General features: G+C 38.0%; 1 protein-coding gene across 7 annotated transcripts in view; it reads left to right on the top strand.

Annotated features, from left to right (window-relative positions):
- Positions 1-21,554, top strand: part of KLHL13 (kelch like family member 13) — a 74,478-nt gene that overhangs the window by 33,817 nt on the left and 19,107 nt on the right. Inside the window, exons 1-3 of one of the 7 annotated variants that reach the window (XM_030967988.1) lie at positions 7,044-7,058; positions 7,737-7,781; positions 8,261-8,373. The exons of 3 other annotated variants lie outside the window; for them this stretch is intronic. In XM_030967988.1, the coding sequence (XP_030823848.1) occupies positions 8,276-8,373 (98 nt within the window). In that variant the 5' untranslated portion in view covers positions 7,044-7,058; positions 7,737-7,781; positions 8,261-8,275. 3 more of the 7 variants (XM_030967987.1, XM_030967989.1, XM_030967986.1) reach the window with 3 other exon arrangements.

Below are 21,554 nucleotides of genomic sequence, written 5' to 3'. Positions count from 1 at the left end.
TATCTAATATGCTTCGGGGTATCTGAAGGCAGGTAATTAAATTGATTGCACCTTTTGTGGCTCCTTGAAGGAATCCAGCCAGCTGCAGTGCAGTGGCCATGGCATCCTGGAAGATGCATGCTGCAGTTTTTATGGCTCCCAGGCTGCACACAATGATTTCTGACAACCTGGACTTGAAGCATCAGCATCTTTCTTGAAACCTTTTCAATCTCATTCTCTGTCAGTGTTCCTGAGGGATTCTGGCCTTTGGATGGAGGTGTCAGGAGTGTCCACAGTGGGGACATCACAGGTGACAGTGCAGTGGGAACTCCTGTGTTCAGGAAAAGTTTTAATTTTTGGCTTTTAATGAAACTGAATCATTACAGACATGCACAAGAGCAGTGGTCAAGGCTTTGTTCTTGCCTCCCCATACCAGTTCTTCTCTTTTCCTCAGGGTCACTTTCTGTAGGTGTGCAGGACCACAAAAACACACCATAGTGGATAAAGATAGTAGGATTTAGAGAATGCAAGAGGACTAACAGATTCCATATAAATAATGCAAGAATGAAAGAAAAAGCCCAGAAACTTCCACTTTAAGAATATTTCCAAAAAACATTCCCCAACACGTGCCACCTGTAGTTTGCAGTTTGCTGTCTGTGGTGCAGGAACTACTGAAGTTGTTAATGGCTGGTGCTCAGTCCTGGCTTCTGTTCCATTACTAAATTGTTTAATATATTTACAGCATTTGAGTCTGATGTGTAAATGTGTTTAGGCATACTTTACTAAAATAAATTGAGCAGCCAGCAGACTATAACAGCTGTGGAGAAGTTGTTTGGAAATAAATTCTTTGTAGTTCACAGTTGACCTAATAAGAATAACTGTTGCTTCAGACAATTACCTTCAGCAGGGTCAGTCTGGCTGCTGTGACTGTGCATTCAGTTTTCTGTGTTGATTTATTAAATATAATCACCTGGGGAAGATGAGCCAAGTTCTCTGAATAAATTGATGCTAATTCAAAAGCACTTCTTCCTAGTGATGTGCTGTCAGTAGAGTACATGGACTTAGATCAAAAATTGGGAACCTTCATTAGCTCACTTTAGTTTTACCTCCTACTGAGTGTTTCAAGACCTTATATTACCTAATAAATTTTACATAACAGTAATTTATCCAAGCAAAGCTGATTTTTTTTTTTACTATTATAACCGGTGTCTTGTAATTAAGTTAACAGTGCATCTTGACAAATCTTACCTCAATTTTAGAAAAATCTCTCTTCAAGAATACACACAAGAAAATCTAAGACATCCATAAGTGGCATAAAATAAAGCCCACTTCCATGGTAAGAAACACACACTTCAGAATATTAGAAATGTTTCTGAGACTTTTTGTAGTTACCAAATATACCTGAGACAGGCTTTAATATTTTAATAAATGAATGCTTCCAAATATTTAAAGTGTGAATACTGCAGGGACTGAATTTGTGCGTTTCTTATCTCCCTTTTCCTGCAAGTTTTTGGGAACCTGACGTAGGATTTGAGCAAAATTATTTTACTTAAATAGTTTTAAAAATAGTTGATTGTGACCTTATAGGATATGGCATGAGTTTTTTTGAATCTTTGCTGTTGCTGAATGATTTCAGACATTTCAAACCCGGACTATAAGATTTTTTTTTAATTTATGAATGATGCAAAGACCATCATTAGGGTTATGGACATTTGAAGAATGTGTGAAATGGAGAAACTAATTTCTCAACATGATTCCTTCTCAGCATCTTTGGTTTGTTGAAGAACATATACTTACTTTGGTAGTCTGAAAATCATGTGAGAATTTGAATCTCTCCTATCTGAGGTGTGTGGAAGGGAAGGGGAAGTGCCTGTGTCAGATGCAGGGTAATGTGTATTTGTCAAATATATATAGAAATAATGTATGTCTATATATATAGTGTGTGTATGTATGTGTGTATATATATATGCACACACATGCTATATAAACAATCCCATATATAGAGTATGCATATGTATATTTATGCATAATAATTTTCACTGAAATTATGCATCCTAAAATGTTACTGCAGCAATTTCCTCATTTATACGGAAAAAAATGCTGAGTGAGTGGATAGAAAATGGTAGGACTTCTTGTTAAACACATAGGAGATACCCTCACTGGCTTAATATTTAAAGATTTGGGGATTTCTTTTCCTGTTTGAGAAAGGGCCCCACATATTGCTATAGAGACAGGAACCTGCACTACTTACAGCATTTTGACAGCAGGAGGGGTTGGCTGCAAACCCAGTTTGTCTCACTTCTTTATGATTGTTCCTTGTTCCATGAGCAGTCATTCCAGTTTAAAAGAATTAAATTTATTTGATAGTAACTACTTTGTAAGCATCTCTGATCCATTTATGAGATGAGATTATGGATGGATCCATTTATTATCCATCACATGCACCTTGGTGTCTACAGTACAACTGCTTCTAAAAGCTGCTGTAACTTCCATCTGATGTCTGAGGGCCTTTTTATTCCCCAGTTATAAAAAAAAATCTGAGATAGTATAGCAGGTAACAAGTCAAAGTACAGGTGTTATTGTCAGAACTGACTTTAGCTGTTTTAAAGCTAATTTCTTAATGAAATTTAAAAAAATTAATTCAAAAACTGTTTCTTTGTGAGATTTAGTAAGATTTCTTTGTAAGACTTTTGATGTTTCTAGAAAAGTTGCCATTTCAGTAAAAGCATTGCCAGGTGCATATTGCCAGTCTTTTTCTGTACTTCAGTATTTGGGGAATGTTTCAGTGCTGCTGTGAGAGGACTGCAGATGTGACTGCAGTGGTTTCCTTTGGATTCCTCCTTAGGCAAAGATTTGTTTTCCCTTCGTATGAATTTTGGTATGAATATTTTGAGATATATGGTCAAAGAAATGGTATTAATTAACTGACTCATATATAGGGCAGTACTGTCAACACCATCTTTTAATTATTCTTTTCCAGTAATTGGAACAGCTGCAGTTTAATAGACTCAAAAGCCAGAGGTAGAGGCATGAGAAGCACCCATGTGAAGTGGAAAGAGCTGAGTAAGGAAGCCAATTAAATTATCACACAGTTTTTTGGGAACCTGTAAAGAAATGTTACACATCCTTATTTGTTCCTCTTCAGTTTCTAGACTTGTGCCTTTGCAACCATATTTAAATTGCTGAAATGATTTGGATATTGAAATGATTACTGCATTTGAGCTCCATGCCTTTGGGAATATTTTCCTGGATTTTGGGGGTTCTGGTTTATTTTCTTCTGTATCAAAATGCTCTTGTGTGGTGTAGGATGCATCAGCTCAGCAGGCTGGTGGTTTGAAGATATAGAAAAGGTGAGAGCAATTCCTCCCTATGTGAAACTGATTTTCTGCCTTCAGTTTGGAGTGAGCTCTGCTGCTGTTAATATCATAAACCAGGGATTTTATCACATAACAAATGCGCATTTTAAAATGGAAACATGCTTTTATATCAATGAGTTTTTAGAACACAGGTGTGGGGGGAAAGAATCTCAGAAGTTTGAATATGTTTACTGGTCTAACCACTACCATTTTAAGGTGTTTTTCTTGTTGCTGAGTCTGGCATCTTCTCTTATATAAACACCCTATCAGTAGGAAATAGTTTGTGACCCAAATATTAAGACCATTCTGTTGTCTACATTTCTAGCTGAAAATGGGAGATGTACATCATACTGTCACCATAACTTTGGCTTTTTCTTTCTGGAAAGCTTAAGAAGCCTGAGGTTCTGGAAGTGAGAAGACTTTTCAGGTCATGCTAGGAAGGGTTTGGAAGACTTGAGAAAGCTGTGATTTAGCATAACCCTTCTTTTCACCTAGTGCTTTCAGTTCCTCTGACACCTAAGAGATGAATAAAAGGAGACAGGTAAGTAGCCTGTTAAAGTGGAACAGCAATTTTTTAACCACAGCAAATCACTTGACTGAGCAAGTATTTTTTTCAGTTTTGTTTTTAACAGTTTAAGAGCTAAGGAAACTGATGAAATTCCAGCAACATATCTAGAAGTTTACTTTTATTCTGCTTGGTTTTCATGCAACAATTCAGGTGGCATTCAAAGGTTCACAATAAATACTTTCAGACTAGAACAGTTTTCTATTGCCTGGGCTCTGGTACACAGTTTTCTGCCTGTGCCTTTTTCTTCTTTTTTGAACAACTGTGAAGGGAAGTCTTATGGGAAATGCAGAGATGGTTTAGAAGTTTTGTTGGATGCACAGATGCCCCAGAACTGTGAACACAGTGGGCTATAAGAGGACAATGTGTTGACAGTTGCTGTGTGTGACACAACGTGGCAGCGCGTTAGCATTCAAAGGAAGGAGGAGGATATCCCCAGAAAAGGAAGAGAGTCACAAGGGACATAGTTTTAGCTGTGTTCCTGTTCTGAAAACCAGGGAGAGCTTTCAGAAGAAAAGATGCTGTGATCAGTGCCTTGGCAGGGGAACTCTGTGTGTGATTTGGTCATGTGCTTGCTGAGTGTGATGCTGTGTGCCTGCTCTGCTCATTTGGGGCTAAATTTTGCTTGTTGGTCAATAGTGAAGCAGGATGTAGGTGCAGGGATGGAGGGAGAGGGTGAGGAAATGATTTCCTCTCTAATCACAAGCACTTTTCAGTCTTCTCTCTGTGGGATCAGAGCTGCACTGCTGTTCTGCCCCAGCCAGGAGCTTCTGGCCTCACTTAAGGTCTCAGCTCTCTAAAGTGGCATCCTGGGATCTTGCCTTTGGTGCCATTATTTACTTTTATTCTTCTTATGCCACCTGTTCCTTTCCTTTGTGGCTGAGTTTTGTGCAGAAATTCGTGATACTCTGTCAGTTACTTGTCTATGCTCAGTGCAGCTTTGGAAACATGAACATGGAAATAGCTGCTTAAACCCCAAACACTTTCTCATCTTTTGTGCACAGAATTAAGGATGCGTGGCAGACTTGGATAATAAGTAGAATGTAACTTCAAGCAAGTTATAAATAGTAGATACTTTTAATTTTGAATGTGAACATGCTTGTGAGAAAATTGCAGAAAAGCCCCTCAAATGGTCCCAAAATTATGTTTAATCTGTGCAGTTATCATGGGATTTTCAGCACTTAGGAGTTTTAAATTTAAAGCACATCTCCAGTTTGTCTACCAAGTTGATATGTTTTCAAAACACTTCACTGGAAAATATTTTCTCAGCAAGGAGTATTCTGCACAGAGGTGTAATGCTGCTTTTGGCCCTCAGAATCCTTCATTTGAGGATGAGTGGCAGAGCTATGTAGTATGAGAACAGAAAAATGTGTATTCAGTGGTACAACACACTCCAGGAGATCAGATTTCTTTTCCCATATATTTAAATGTGCAGCTAAAATGTTATTTTGAAGTCTTAATTAAAATATCAGAATTATATACTGAGATGTTCTGTTGACTTAGGAATAGTCGATGCAAAGCATAAAATACATAATAATAGTAGTTTCCTTGTGAATATGCAACCAATCTGTGACTGTCAGGAAGAAAATGGGATTTGATTTATTTTTTTTTCTCCTTATGTGTGGATAGGTGATTCATTTCTCACATGGTTGTTCTTAAGCAAGTGACAAGTATTTCCCTATTTTTAGAGTACCTGGCACTGCTGCTTTCTTCAGTTCTGGATTTTGTACATGAGCTGTTTGGTGGAGTAGTTTGTGCTGGACTTTGGGAGGGGATTTGGTTGGCAGTGCTTGGAATTCCTGTACTTTAAAAAAATTTACTGTTTTTTCTGCTAAGGTTTTATTTACGTTGTTTGTAGAGTAAGTGGAAAAGTAAGTAGGACCAGGAGCACACAAAGGAGAGCAGGTATTTGAGCACTCACGTTGCCCTCTAGGGTGAATGATCTTGCTGGGGTCAAAAGTGAGAAGTAACTGATTTCTGTGCCTGTCTGGATTGACTTCAATGTCAGTCAATGCTTGGGAATGACTTTATGGCTTGAGTTGGATTTTATTTTACTGATCAAAAGAGTATTTCAGGAGTTACTCCTGAAAAAGGGGTCCATTGATTGTCTTTAACCTCATTCTTTTTTTTTTAAATTAGTCATGCTGCTCTTAATAAATAAAACATGTGAAGATCTCCTTGGGGGTGGTAGAGCAGTGGAGGCAGAGGCTTTACAAGCAGTTACCAGTTGGCTGCACTCAGTGTGAGGAAGGGAGTAACTGTGTTTGCTTTTTGTATTTTAAAACACTTTCTGTATAATGATGAATGCAAAAGCAAAGCTGAGTGTATGAATGCAAATTAATGATTTTTTTAAATTTGTGATTATAATAGCTGCTATCTGACATCTTTCAACCTGATTTCTAGACCTTCAGTGCAGAGCTGGCACGATGTAGTAGTCTGGTGTTGTGTGTGTTTGTGACTGGACACAGTGTGTAGCCAGGCCTGCCTGTTGGCATGTAAATACTTGAATTCTTTTGCTAAAAGTATGACTGTGCTAAAACTGCATAGATGTTTTTGCATGACTTTGTTTCTTAATAGTCACAGCATATAAACACTATTGTCATACACAGAGGTGTCTCTTCAGCATCCCAGTTCCTGTGAAATTTGTTGCCTGGGTTAATGCTGCTCATTTGTAATTTAGAACGTCAGAGAAGTGGGAGAGAGACCCTCAATTGTTTGGCCAAGGGGTGCATCTGGTTTTGAGTGAGGTTGTCCTGTGTTAATTCCTTGCCTTTGGATTTGGTAACAGCTTGCCCAAAACTATTTTCAATAATGGTGATCAGGAGCAGCAATTATATCCTGGTGATTTCATTCCAAAATTGAATTTTCATGGTGAAAAACATTTTGTAACAGTGAAACTTAAAATGTTTCACTGTTACAGAACCCTATCAGAGTGTTGTTAAACGTCACTAGAATGAATAAATTTATAGACATTTGTAGAAATAGCTCCTGGTTCAATTCTTTATTGCTAAGTAGCGTGACAGGGTGTTGGCTTTTTAATGAGAGGATTAAGCTGTCCTGATGAATAGAAAAATTGTCATGCTGTACAGAGACTATTCTGAAATCTGCAGACTAAATATCTTAGTGTTGGTTTGGTCTGCTCTGGCGATACATTAGAGGTGATGTATTTTTTCCCTGTAAGGTAATCAGTATAGCGGAATCTCTGCCTTCTTTTCCCTAGAAACATGCTCTGCTTCTGCATAAGATGCTATTAAACTCCCCAGTCCCTTTTTAATAGCTTGCCTTCCCTGCTCCCCGCTGTCGTCAGCCCCGGGAGGTCACCAGGCAGAGCCCTGAGCTGCGGAGCCGTCCCTGCTGGGGACCGGCGTGGCCCCATCTGCTTCGTCAGCTCTGGAGGCAATTTGGGAGCTGCTGGGGGGCGTTGAGAATTAGATTGTTGATAGCGTTCCTACAAAGACTGCTATTAACAGCCTGCTAGTCTCTGCTTCTCTACTGCAGAAGACAGAGTGATATTTGTGTTCCCATATCGTGTTGTAAAATGCATGAGATTTTGCTCTTCCTCCTTGGAAATGAGAATAGGAAAATGAGAGCATCCTGAACCAGAAGCTATTAGAAGAGCATGCAGAAACCTGCAGCGATTTCTGCTTTATTTTGTCTTCCTAGCTATGGATTAGAAGGACTGATTTTTGCAATGGGCTTTTTCTATAATGGCATTCTTGTATTGTTTGGTCAGAGCTTGCACAGGAGGAAAACAGGCTGCTGAATTTAGTCACTGATCTCTATTAGCCGTGGCCTAAGGCTATGCTGAGATTTATATCCCATTTGTATTGTTGCAGCTCAAAAGAAGAATGTTCAGAGGATGACAAGTGTATTCTGAGTAGGTATGTTGTTTCATTTTCATATGAAACCCATTTTTTTTTCTGCTTCCATTGGTCAGAAATGAGGTTAATAGGAAGAGAATATAGTACAGTGCTGCAGTGTCCCTGTTAAGGTAGAACAATAGCATCAGAAACCATACTTTAAAAATTAGCTGCTTTTATTAAATAAAGCTGCATTATGCTGGTGTGCAGAGTGCAGTCTTTTCTTTTTTTTCTTAACATATACTGCAGTCAGTGCTTCCCTAACGAGGTGGCACTATTGTTGAGTTAGAAGGATAGAATCATCATATTGCTTTAGGGGACAGCAGGATTTAAAAGGAGATGCCTCACAGCCCTGTTTTACAGATTGGAAGCATCGGTTTAAGGGCATTGGCAGAATCATTTCCTTGTTCTTAGCAGCAGCCACTGCTGTGTCAGTAGTGTGTGGAATGGAAGTCCTAGTTGGTAGTCTGTTATGGAAACGCTGTTTACTGTTATTGTAGTACCGTGGTGACAACATGCCATTGAAATGGAAAACGAGCTCTCCTGCTATCTGGAAATTCCCAGTTCCTGTGCTTAAAACATCCAGGTCATCGCCACTTTCTCCAGCATACATGTAAGTGAGAGAAATGAGGATAATAAGGTGGGAATTCTTTTTGTGAGACTACCCTGTGGCAAAATACCCTGATACATATTAAATGACATTGGCACTCAGAATTTTATCTTGTTTGCTATGTAGACCCCCCTCCTGATTTTATCCTGGATGTTTCATGATGGATGTCGTGTCAAGTCTTTCCCTTTTTGTTGAAATGTAGAGAAATTGTGCAGATTAAGCTCTATTCATAATGATACTGTGTATGTTCATTTGAAAAGTTTGTGGTGGTGTTAATTTGTAGAGCTGATCTTGAAATGACAAGTTTAGCTTTGAGGCTGGCAGGCTTTCTATATAGTGTATATTTGAACGTTTCCTTCTGACTATTTCGTTTGGAAATTGAGCTTGAAATCACCTGCTGTATTGTATTGCACTTTTGTTCGTGTGAGTTCTTGTAGAGGTGAAATCATCCTGCTTTGGTCTTGTGTTATTACTTAAAGTCTTAGCCTTAATACGAATTGAATGTCTTCATAAAAAAGTTACAATAAAAGCTTATAACATAAATTTGAATCATTCATATCTGAATACTTACGTAGTTATACAGGATGTCAGTGTAAAGTAGCTTCACTATGTACCTTTGTCTTGCCAAATCCTGATGCAGCTTTTGTTCACCTTTTGTTGCTGTGAGTTCTATGTTAGCATATACAGGTGGCTTTTTTTTTTTCTTTCTCTGAAATAAAACTACTAAGCTCAGGGTGCTGAATTCCTTCTGCCTTTATTTAAGGAAGCAGCTCTTCCAAACGGAGGAGGAGTTGCTTTAAAATGCCCAGGTAGCAGTGTAGGTGACTTTTCTATCTGGAAATTGCTGTAAAGGCTACTACTTTCCAATAGACTTCCAGCCTAATACCTACGATATTAGTACTTTTAAGCTTGTATTGTCTGCTTACAGATAGGCTTTTTCTTCAGTTACAGTAGGTACAAGCTGTAAGAGAGAGGTGCACAGGTCCTCTAAATGTTTTTTAATTGTTGCTGAGCGTGGCATTGTTGTGGTGGGGCTGAAAGGATGCAGCGCCATGTGCAGGGTCACTATTGTTCTCAGAAACAGAAAGGTGGGGAACAAACCTGCCTGTACAAAACCTCTGCTTTTAAGATTAATTCATCTATGGCAAGATGTGGATGTGTTTCAGTCTTTTTATGGGAATCATCAAATATACTTAAGGCTACCAAAAGGGAAGCTGTCTCCTATAAATTGCTACCTATTCTGAGTTGTTAAACAATATGACTTAAATATAAGGAAAGTATCATGATTATAAGAGTTGTGAGACATTTGAACATGTTTCAGGGAAACAGTGTCATTAGTGTTTTATCTTATGCTGTTGTTTTTAAACTGTAGTGGTCTTAAATGCAAGAAAAATCAGAACTAGCCCAGTCTGATGTCTCTGCTGCTGAAAGGCAGCATTTCTTTTGTGCGTTGCCTTTAAGGTGCAAATCTTAGCCCTGAGAATGCTCCAGCCTTTGTGATGGGGATCGTGTGGCTGATTATCCCAGTGTGTTGAAAGTACGAGCAGGTTTAGTGATCATGTTTAAACTATATGATGCTGAGCTTATTTGGAGCATGAGAAATATGTGATCTGCAGCCTTAATCATCTCTTGATAATGAGTCAATGTATCTCAATGTTTATGGAGACATTTCTTTATTGGCACACAGACCTGGCATTAGGAGGACTCATATATCTAACACTAAAATTATTCATATATTTTATTATAAAGAATGAGAAACATTACAAAATGGCACCTATTTGATTAAGCAATATAAATCAACTAATTAAAAAATCTTGGGCTGGCCAGTAAAGTAGGTGATCAGATTAATTACTTTCAGTGTAGAGAAAACAGTAAATTTGATAGTGTTTTATATAATCCGATGATTTTCATATTCATATTTATAACTTCTGTTGTAAGTAGTATACTCTGCACACTGGCAAAGAGCTTATGTTTTGAGTAAAGGGTTGAGGAATAAGTGGTGTGTGAAATGGAACGTGTATTGATGTCAAATAAATGACCATAAAGCTCTATAATTCACAGATGAACACTTTGTTCATATTTTGGATCTAGGGTATACAAAGGTATGATTGAGCTTTTAATCCCTTTGATACTTGACATCTAAATCTTACAAAATAAGGGGTTTACTGTAGTTTGGAATGCAAAGTAGGAAGGTCTTAAAAGTGTTTTGTTTGGCTTTTTTTCCCTTGTATTTAAAATGAAATTCCAGTTTTTCAGGTTCCTCTAATGGAGTTGACCTTAGCTTTAAAAGCTTCATCCTGCTTATGATTTACAAGCCACATATCTAGAGATTAAACTGATGATCAGGATGCATAGATTTTATTAGAATTTTTTTTGGTCTGTCTACCCAATAGCTGAACTCTGCCTCGGTTTCCCTGTCTCAAAATGCTGAGGCTGGTGATTGTGAGCAGGTTTGGCTTCTTGGCTGAAGCACCCGTGTACAAAGTGCCACTGCAAAATGTTGGCTGTCCTGCAGCTGTGCAGGCTTAGCTCACTGTCTGCTTGGGAAGTTTGTGGTAGTTGCTGATGGGGGAAGATGAGTGTGAGGAGCTTTTCTGGCAGAGTTCTGTGCTGTGGGGAACTTGTGGCTGGGCAGTAGCTGACGTGAAGGACCTGCAGAAGGTGAGGTGTGGTCAGTTTGTAGGTGAGGATGTGGTTCTGTCGCTGGGAATTCTGCTTGGTTTGCAGGAGCTGGTGCCCCTTTCCTCACAATGGGAAGGAGCAGCAGGGGCTTGCTGCCTCTTGGCTGGTGGATTTCTATACCACCAGTCATTTATTAGGGATATTTTCACGACATCCTGACTGCAAAGAGGTAACTCTTCACATTCCCTGACTGCTGCTGAAACTGATCCAGAGTAGCTTGAACTTTCCCCAAGCTGGAGAGATCCAGTGACATTGCTTAGGGAAAATTAAGCACTATTAGACTTGGAAGACTGGCATGTGCCAGTATCTGTAGGTGTAGTGCAGCTGGCTGAGTGCATGAGTTAGGAATGCAGCTGTGGGTACATGCACACGCCTTTGTCAGGCTGCATTTTCTTTTGTGGCACTTATTTTGCTCGGGTTTAGAATATAGATGCTGTTTGTCAAACATTGTGAAAGCTGTTACAGCAAGTTTATGCACCAGTAGTCAAATCATATTCATACTTGTGGTTGTGTTGACTGTGTGGAGAGAGACCTACGTGACTTCATATATTAGGTGGACAGTTTCAGCAAGGGAATAAGAGAAACGGAGAAAGTGAACAGCACAGACAGTGAATAACACTTGAAAAAGTGATGTCCCATGGCATCATGGCTGTTATTTAACATGACTGCCAAATGTTTAAAAACAAAAAAGCAACAGTGACTGACATAAGCAGAGATAAGAATTAAAGCGCTACTACAGTAAGGGTGAGGAACAGTCCTGAATTAACAGCTTTGAGGCATAAAGGAGTGTGGGTCCCACTTATTGTTCATGGTACACAGCATCTCATGCATTAAGAACTAAGAGAATTCTTTCTTATTCACACCAGTAATGTCTTTTTTTTTTTCTTTTTTATTTATTTTTTTAATTGTGCACATCTTCCATTAATACAAATAGAAGAGATGTTTTTGGAAACTCAGGAGATTAAAGTGCTATGATGAACATCTACAAAGAATTCAATAATGCAAAAGTACTATTTGCAAAAATACTTTACAGAGGATTGTTCTGCTAAGGTTATGTCGTGCAAGAATATTCCTAGCTGGTTTTTAGAAAGTTAAATGTTCAATTAAGTGGTTTTAGTCATCTGCATGCCAATTTTAAATATAAGTAAAAGAAAAGAATTCTTATTTCAGAATAATCCACTTGTAATCTTAGTGCCTTCTATCCTTTCACATGGAGTAGTATTAAATGGAAACTATCCTTTGCATGTGTTTTCATAAATAACTGACTAATATTAGGAGAAATAAACAGATGTAGTATTCCAAATGTATTGTTATCAAAGGGTTTACTACACAGTCTATCCTGAGTCGTGTGGTTATGAAATTTGTCTGATAGGAAATGCCTTGCTCTAATGGAAATCAGTTGCTTTGCAGAAAGGTAGAATAAATTCTTAATCTTCTGGAGTAAGCAGCATTAGATTTAGCTGCTTATATTGGTTATACAGGTTAATGCTTTTGTGTCTTCTTCCAACTATCTGCTTTGCTCTACAATGAGCTCTTTGAATTTATCCTGTACAGTGATATATACTTAAATGGGAAAAGGTGTGTGTGTGTGTAATTCATCAGACCACCTGTACTAGTTCTCTTTGGTGAGACCACCCTGTCTGTGACTGCTGCTTTCAATGGTCATTTTTAGGAAATGAACCCTTTTGTTGGGCTCCTGAGCATTTGACAGGCTACTTGATATTCACGTGCCCCTGTCTTTGGCAACATTTCCATTTTAGGACATTGCTTCCTAGGTATTTCAAACTACAACATGTTGGAAGTCAATGTGCAGCTCACCTCAAATATGTTTTAAACTGATCTGACAATACATGCAAAAAGATGAATTGGATGAGTGGGGAGTAGAAGGGGCTTGCATCATACTAGTAGGAGACTGCTTTTAATCCCAGAAATTTTGTGTATAGAGTTCTCCTTTGTGCCTGTTGGTATTTCTTCTGCTCTTTATATAATAGCTATTTCAATAGATTATTCTAAGTTTGGAATTTCATTCATACAGCAAATATCAGTGCTGTAATAAACTGATAAAGATGAGAAAAAACCTCCATTTATCATGAAGTCTTCCGGGGCTGCTGTTTTTTCTGGGGAGACTTTATAGGGGATGATGTGGCCTACAGGTCTCCAAAATTACACACTTCTCCTTATACAGCAGGATGTTGCAATATTGACATTGTGTTGTGACATGGTAAAGCATCTTTATTGAATTATCTAGAATGTGTTACTTAGCCTGTTCTGCCAGCATGACAGTTCTGCCAGGTTGTTATTTTTGCCATTATTTCTTTGTTAAGGCAAAAAATCTTGTTCTCCAGTCACGTTCTACTCATTGACTTTTCTAGTGTTAAGTGATATTTTCTATTGACATTTGGAGGGAGCTACCTATGGATTTTCAAAACGTGCTTGGTGAATATTTGGGTTTTAAAATAGTAGTTGCTTGTTCTCAATGGTAATAATGGGAAGTGTAGTGTAATAATGTGTAGCTCTCACACTAAAGTGGAAGTGTTGCATCTATGTTGCTGCTCTCCAGCAGTGACAAAGACTGTATCAATGTCTAAATTGCACTTGTGGTTTTTCATGGGATGAACAAGTCACATGCCTCTCTTATCTGGCATGCATAGATCTAAATGCTTTATCACATAGGGGGAAAATATTTTATAATTGAAAGTAATTAATGCACCTCTACAGACAGACTGCAATAAAGGAATGCTGAAACATCTGTGAGAAGTGACAGAGCAAGAGGAATGGTAGATAAGGACCCAAACCCTAAAGTCAGAATCTTACTGACTTTGAAGGTATCAGAATTATTCTAACCACTATATAGGGAAAAAACCTCTAACACTCTTGAGAGGAGTAGTTCCTAATTTGGTTACCGGAATACAGTGGGATGTGTGGTCTATGACCAAATATTGAATGTGCAGGTGCCTCCTTAGACCTCAGTTTGTCTCTAAGGAGCCACTGTGTTAATTTACTAATTTCTGTGTGTGGAAACAAAGGACACACTGTAATCTGCTGGTGCGTGCAGAATGTTTTTTTGTGTTTTGTAATACACAGGAAGTATTAAGCTGCCTAGTCAAAATTCTTGTTTAACTCTTGAGTACTTAAGACCAAATATAAAGAGCAGAAAACATGTGCAGTGTTAGTCTAGCCTGAACTGTGAAACCTCTGACTCTTCTATTTTACCTTTTTCAACATTAAGGGAATAAAATAGTTCTCCTTATGTAGAAAAGCCACAAAATGTGTATTTCCTTGCTTTTTCTGTTTCTAATAGCAGGAATCAACAAACTCCAACTTTGGCAAAAAGTCATTAGTGAACTGTTTCTAATTTAGCATCATTAAACAATGCAAGTCTGCAGATTTAAGCCACGAATGGCTCAATGAATGCAAACCCTTTGTCAAACAGATAAATGTGGATGTGATGCTAAGGCTCCCAGAGAGATTAAATGCTGTTAGGAACAAAAGCTTTATAGCAGTGACTGAGCCAAATATTGCTTTGTTTCTGTGGAAAACAAATTTGAATTAACCAGCAGGCTGTAATTGTGCTGCAAACAGCTTGAGACCTGTGATTGTTTAGTTGTTTAAGAAGGAGTTTTGAAGGGAATATTTTCTGTGTGCATATTCTTGGGCAATTGTACCTAAACAGTTGATGTTGCTCGGTCCTCTTCTGCTGGCTTTGTGGCAACTGATCTTCTGCTGGCTTTGGTCACAGTGTGGCCTTACTAGAAAGTGATACAAAAAGGTTTAAGTGATGTTGATTGAGATCCACCAGTGCTGAAAACAGTGAGACTGTCTTCAATCACCTGAGTGTTTGTAGTAATTCTCATCATTTCTGTTGATGTGAGCTTGTGTGCTTGGACACAATATGGTGATTGTATGTTTAAGTCCTAAGAGACTTGACTGTACTGAAAAAAAAAGGAAGGAAAGGTTAAGGCCTGACATTTAAGTACTAATCTCCAAAACTAAGCACGTCATTGTCCCTGTCCCTCAGGTGAGGTTGGGGTGTTGCTCCCCTTATAGCCTTGCTGCCTCTGCTGATGGCGCTGGCAGAGCTGCTCAGGCTCTGCTGCTCCTGTACTGACTTTGCCTTCACCTTTTTCAGCTGGTCACTGCAGTGAGCATCCTGTGCTGTGAGTGTGTCAGAGCAGCAGGTGAAGCTGGAGCACTGCCTGCCTCTGCCCATCAGTGTCTGCCCACAAGTGACTTTCTTCCTTTCTGCTGGGTTTGGGGTGTTTGCAAGTCCTGTATCCTCATCACCTGTTTCCCTTGGCCAGAACCTTGTCAAAGTAAAAACCCACTTCTCACTGCTTTGGTCTATTGTATGGGGCCTGTTCTTATGTTCTCTGTTACAGAACACCCTCACTTTAGAGGAAAGGTGGAAAATGGGACACCTATTTGCTTTTTAACTTAAGAAACAGTAAGTTTTACTTTGTGACTTTCTCCTGGAGTGGAGATTTAAAAGAGCTCAGAATGAAGTTACTAAGCAAATATTTTTAAATGTTCTGCTGTTACTGCTGCCCATCTAATGTATGAAAAAGATGAGGTGTAAAAAGTGAAATATTAAAATATAAACAGCAGAGCATTGTCCAAAGTGAGCAGTATTCGGCACTAGCTGCCATTAACTGTTTTAGGAGATTGCATTCACAGTAGTTACAGTGCAGTGATAATTCACTTGAGGCAGAAGGTCTGTAAACTTCTGATTGTGGCAGCCCCTTTCAAGTGAACCTAATTAAATGGCATTTAAAAGAAAGTCAGTAGCCTGACAAATACAAGGTGTTTTTAGTTTCAGCAGCAGCCTCAAGTTCATCTAATAAAAAGTTGATTTTTAAACTGTTCAGTAGAAACAGTGACATCTGAAGCCAGTAGTGTAGGACAACTGGTGAAAGTGATAAAGGAAAGAAAGGCATGATTCCCACTCCTAATGCACTGTGTGTGTCACAGAGGTGATCCATGCAGAGCAATTTAGGTCCTGCCTTCCAGTGTTGTTCTTGTGTTCATGCTCCATTTGGCTCTTGAGCAGCAGCAGTGGCAGTTCCTGTGTGCCCCAAAGCCAGAACTGGAGTTTGAACCTGCTCCTTGGTCTGTGGACAGGAGTTAACTTGCTATGTCAACCCACTGGCACAAAAATGACCTTTTCTCTTCCTTTTCTCTCCTAGCTGGAGTCATGTATCTGTTTTAAAATGTGAACTTGCATTTCCTATAGAAACTTTTTTGTAATAAGGAATCATTAGCAGTTGATAAAACCTGGTTAGTTTTACTGGGTTGCTGATACCATAAAAGAATTAAATTAGAAGTTCTTGATAAAAAGTAGTAATAAAAGGAAGTGATGTTATTTTAGGGGAGGACAAGTATAAAAGTAACTTCTTTGCCTGAATAAAGGATTTCTTGAAATTGTATGAGTAGAAGATATGGAATGGAAATGTGAAATACTGTGATTGCATATTTTTTTCATCTACATTATGTTAATATTTGAATTTCTTAAAAAATATTACAAAATTTTCTTTAATACAATGCTGCCCTGTCAGTTCTGCTTACTGAGCTCCAAGGTGGCCAGGTACTTTGTTAGGGAATTCCTAAATTCATTACTCAGGTAGTTGGAACATCTGTTCATAATGGGAAGATGGCAATATAGACACTAGTTTTTGGCTTTTTTGGAGACTAAGCTTACTTAAATACTCTTTAGCAGATTATGCATACAAAGTAAAAACTTACTTGTATTTTACTGGCCTTTTTATTAATAGGTTGGTTAGCGAATTACATGCATAGGTGCACGCATAGGATAGCCCAGGGATGTGCCAGGTTTTGGTTTTTTTTGATAGGTCATAAAATCATAAAGATTTGGCCTGCAATAAGAATAACCTAATATGAAATTGAAATCTCTGTCCTTGTTACCTGATAAATACCAGAGTCCTGGCACATGCCAGGGCTGATTGCAGCAGAAGCCATTTACCAGTGACCAGAACACTTGTGGTCATGGTTCATTGAACAGTAATTTGACAGAGAAAATAAGGTTATAGTCCTTTCAAAAATGAGCTATTGAGCTTCACCAAATTAAGAACTCGCTCTCTGGCCGATCTGGCTTTGGCAAAGCTTTTACTGAGTTATGTAAAGACTGGATTTTAAATAAATTGGAGAACAAGCACTCTAAAATATCTGTGGCTGTAGGCTGATCTCCTTACTTTGTTTTCAAAGAGTTTCTACAATAGTCTGAGAAATAGATGAATGGATTACTGATGGAAATGAAAAAATCCTTAATAATATTCTTAGTTGCCTTGTTCTTATTGCATCAGAATAAACTCAACTACTTCTGAAGAAAATGTCAGAATATTGGTTTATTTCATTTGTGCCACTAAGCTCTACAAAATGGCAACTGCATGATTTGAATATTCTATTTGAGAATAAAGTCTATCACAGTTTTCAAGGATCTTTGCTTATCATCACCTGAATGCCTCTGAACTGTTTTAACAGGTTAATACTTGCTAAGTGGTTTAGAAAGCAATTTGCCTCTGTGAATCATATTGTAACTCCAGTCAGTGAAATCTGTCAGTATTTGCTGGAAAGTTAAAGCATGTTAATATCCATATAATGAACACTCTGTATTTCATCACCACAAAAATATCTGTTGGAAGTACTTGGACGATTAACTTGGAGTCATGAGAAAAGCACATTTGGTTGCAGCCTCTAGGAAAGAACTATGCTGTACTTGAAAGGATCAACATGTGGTTAGAAAGAAAATTCTGATTCAACCTACTTTGTGATAGCAACTAATTAACCTCTGGCACCTTTCTCTGAGCTGCAAGCCACTGCTTCCCAGAAGTTTCAGAAAGTCAAGCAGCTCCTGTGCCTTCCACTTGCAGTGTTAATATTCATTTCACATTCAATTCCAACGTTCTCTTGGCTAACTACAATGTTAGTCTAACTACTGTAATGTTCAACCGTCTCCAGACCAAGTATGTGTGTTGAAGGTGATTTTAACATCTACATTTAGAGCAGCTTGTGGATTCTCACTACATGGTACTGTAGTTTTAACTTCTTTGGTTTCCTAACTTTTTAAAACTCTGGTTAAAAAAAGTACTGCTGTACTTCTTGTTTAATGATTTCTATTGACCAGAACAATAGAATTAATTAGAAAGTGAATTAACTTTCTCCTTTGGTAGTATGCTTAATTGTGATATACTGTACTTAAAGTAAAAAAAAAAATCAATATGTTTATCTTCATTACTGTTGAGTTAATGATAGTGCTTAGTAGACCTATGTTGATAAATGTAAATAATGCCTTTGCTAAGTGTCCAGACAAGACAGATGTACTTACTGTGGTTTTGTTGGGAAGTCAGTTGGACATTCAGCTCATTTCCCATCTGTTCTGGGTGTGAATGGCAGAGTTATTTCTGAATCTTAATGTTACAGCCCCTGCAACAGAACCTACATTCTGAATACTTCAAGATTTTGTTGCAGGGTATGTGATGCAATGCTTGGGTTTTGCTTTTTATGTATTGCAGTTTACACAGAGTTTAAGCACTGTTGTAGTTTCACTTTGTCTTAGCAAGCCAGGTTCTTGGAGGTGTGTGGAGATAAATGCTGAGCTGCTACCAAGCAAGTGACAAAGGCAGAATTTGTGGTTGCTCTGGGAGTGCTCTTTCCTTCTTGGTGAATGTCATAGGGCTGGAATTCAGGGGATCAGTGCCTTATTGCCAGGTGTTATTGCTGACTTGCTTTGGAACTTCTGCCAAACCCAGCTCCTGAATGTCACTTTCTGCAGAAAGGAGAGAGTCCTCAGCCCTCCAGAACTGCTAAGCTGTAGTGGTGTATTTAACAACAACAAATCAAACAAAAATCCCCAAGTCCCCACAAAGAAACTAAAAACCCACATCACAAATATTTTTTGGTCATAGTTGTTTAGATATAAGCCAAACCCCATATAGGATTAATATAATCTGCTTGTCTTTATTCACACAGAATCGGCCAAGTTAATGTTTAGGACTAGAATTGTAAAAGTTATACTCTGGTGAATTTTTCTAGTGTGGAATTTGCAGTTTTTAATGCTTCATTCACATGTGCAAGTTTCTGTCCATACATAACAGTAAATGTAGAAGAGAAATAGTGAAAATCTTTTCTGCAGAAGAGCTTCAGGTGGTGAGCGGCTGAGCTTGTGGGTGTGATAGAGAACTGCTCATTATATATTGAAAATCAGGTAGAGAACTGCTTATAGCCACACCAGGCATGTCAAATGTCTACTTTTAGGTATTGCAAGTATTTTATTATTTATTATATCCTCTCTGTTGACTGTCCAGTTTTAACAAGGCGTTGTGTTCTATGGAGGATAACCTGTAGAGAACAGAGCTATGGGAAGTTGTGTGTCATGTTCAGAAAAATGCTTCCATTATCCCAGCTGTCCTTGGAATAAATGAATTATGCTCAAGGTCTTTGCCTTCATTTGTAAAACTTATGAATTATGCTGTCTGTCAGGAAGTCAAGCAGTGATGTGGCAAACATGGTAAAAAGCCCACTCCAAACAGCCAAGGAGGTTGGTTTACTTGTCTGTTTCTTTTCATAATGATTTTAAACGATATATTCACTTTCTATTTTCTTCCAAGTTCAGAGAAAGTATTTTAAATACTCCCTCATGTAACATCTATCTGATCTGACATTTTGGGAAGATGCTTCAAGAGCAAAGAGTCAGATTCATGCTTGTTGAATCTGTTGTTCTTCACGCCCACACTTGCAAGTCTCCCCACATTATTTTGTATTTCTTCTCCGGAAGACAAGTACAAATTTAGAGAGTGGATGTCCTTTGAAATTATGTAAGACTCTTGCCTCCATGCGATTGTATGAAAACTGAAATAAACAGAACTCACCAAACCCAAAACACCCTGGAACTGAGTGAACAAAAATATTTTGTGTCGTGAGCCAGCAACCGCTTGCTGCTCTGTTGCATAGTTGTGTTTGTTGGATGCAGAGATAGTCTGGAGAGCCCTTTTCTAAGGTATACCCTGTAAACTTTGTTTAAATGACTCTGGATTTGTTTTGTAAAATAGAGATAATTGTGTTTCAAAAATAGCACAAATCTTGCATGCTACAGTTCATCCACATTAGTTTATTCAGCTGAGTACATTAGAAGTCACAGCTGCTCAGATGTACCCTTGTTCCTACAATGTTATGTCTGTGTGCATAAAATCTCACTGTTTCAAACCCATGTACTCTGTTGAATGGTGAATTTGTTTTGAATATGTTTTTGTAGCTGACCTTTTGTACTCATGGCTTTGAACAAGGCGCATCAATGCTATGAGGGTAATATGAGAGTTTCAGAAAGTGCTCTACGTGGTCTTTGTACCTGAGGAAGGTGGGGATAAATGTTTTTTTAAAAAAAATGAAAATTATTTTTCTTCCACAAATTCCAAATTTGTCCTTACATAGTGATCAAAACTGGGGAAAAGGAGGGGGATTTAAGCACATTCCTGTTACTTAAAGTAATTTCTGAAACTAGTTTGAAGGCCAGCGTTTTAACCTGCATGTTTAAAATTTGGAAAGCTTTCTGTATCTGAAATTTGCACCAGTTATGTCAAACTAGCTATAAATCTTTTTTGAGATATGGAAATACTTGATGGAAAAATGGAGATGCCCTATTCTGTGGATTTATAGCTTATGTTTGCTAATTAAAATTGTGTACATATTCATTAGACCTCTATACAGGCTCATGGGTAGAACATTAAAAAATCACAGAAATTACAGAAAGTAATTGTTGTTAATATTTCTGTAGAAGAATTTTATTAACATTGTATAATAATTACAGGTTAGCATAGTTAGGCTCTCAGATGTAACCTAATTCATAACTGAAGATTAAAATAGTAGGCTAATAACACTGCAGTAATTCTTTAACAATTCTGCCTAAAATTAGCTTGTCCTGTCTAGATTTGGACAGTAATTGCTTGGAATCAAATCTTAAATTAAAATTATGAAGTGTTTTCCTGGACAGTAGCACAATACTCGATATCGTATCCTGAAGGAGTTCTAATTGTGTGTTTCTAAAAGCAGGTTAAAGACTCCAACTGCAGCTTGAAACTCCATGATGTATATTTTCTATTATGAATAGTCATGCATGGATGAGGTAATGCAAGCTGTAAGAATGAAAATACTTTTTTTTTAATATTACAGTTAGAGTTTCAATGTTTCACCAGTTTGGCAAGGACAAGCCAAGATGCTTAATTTTGGAAACCAGATGAAACCTCTGTAAACATCCTATAATACTGGATTGTAGAAATAAGTGTTCAAGTGTCTAAATCAGGGAGCTGAGGATGGAAGGAAAAGGAAAAACTTACAATCAAAAAACCAGTTATGCCTTTTTAGAGACTGTTAACCCTTCACTTTCTTGAATTAGCTGAAGGGAACCACTAAGGACTGATTCTGTTGCCTGCTGATTTTTTTTTTTCCTGTAGCCCCTGTGCTGTTACATTTCATCCCAGAAGACTGTGGGTTTA

This window comes from Camarhynchus parvulus, chromosome 4A, assembly GCF_901933205.1.
Source record: "Camarhynchus parvulus chromosome 4A, STF_HiC, whole genome shotgun sequence".
Lineage (NCBI taxonomy): Eukaryota > Metazoa > Chordata > Aves > Passeriformes > Thraupidae > Camarhynchus > Camarhynchus parvulus.
Note: the sequence above shows the minus strand (reverse complement) of the source record. Positions and strands in the feature narration are given on the sequence as shown.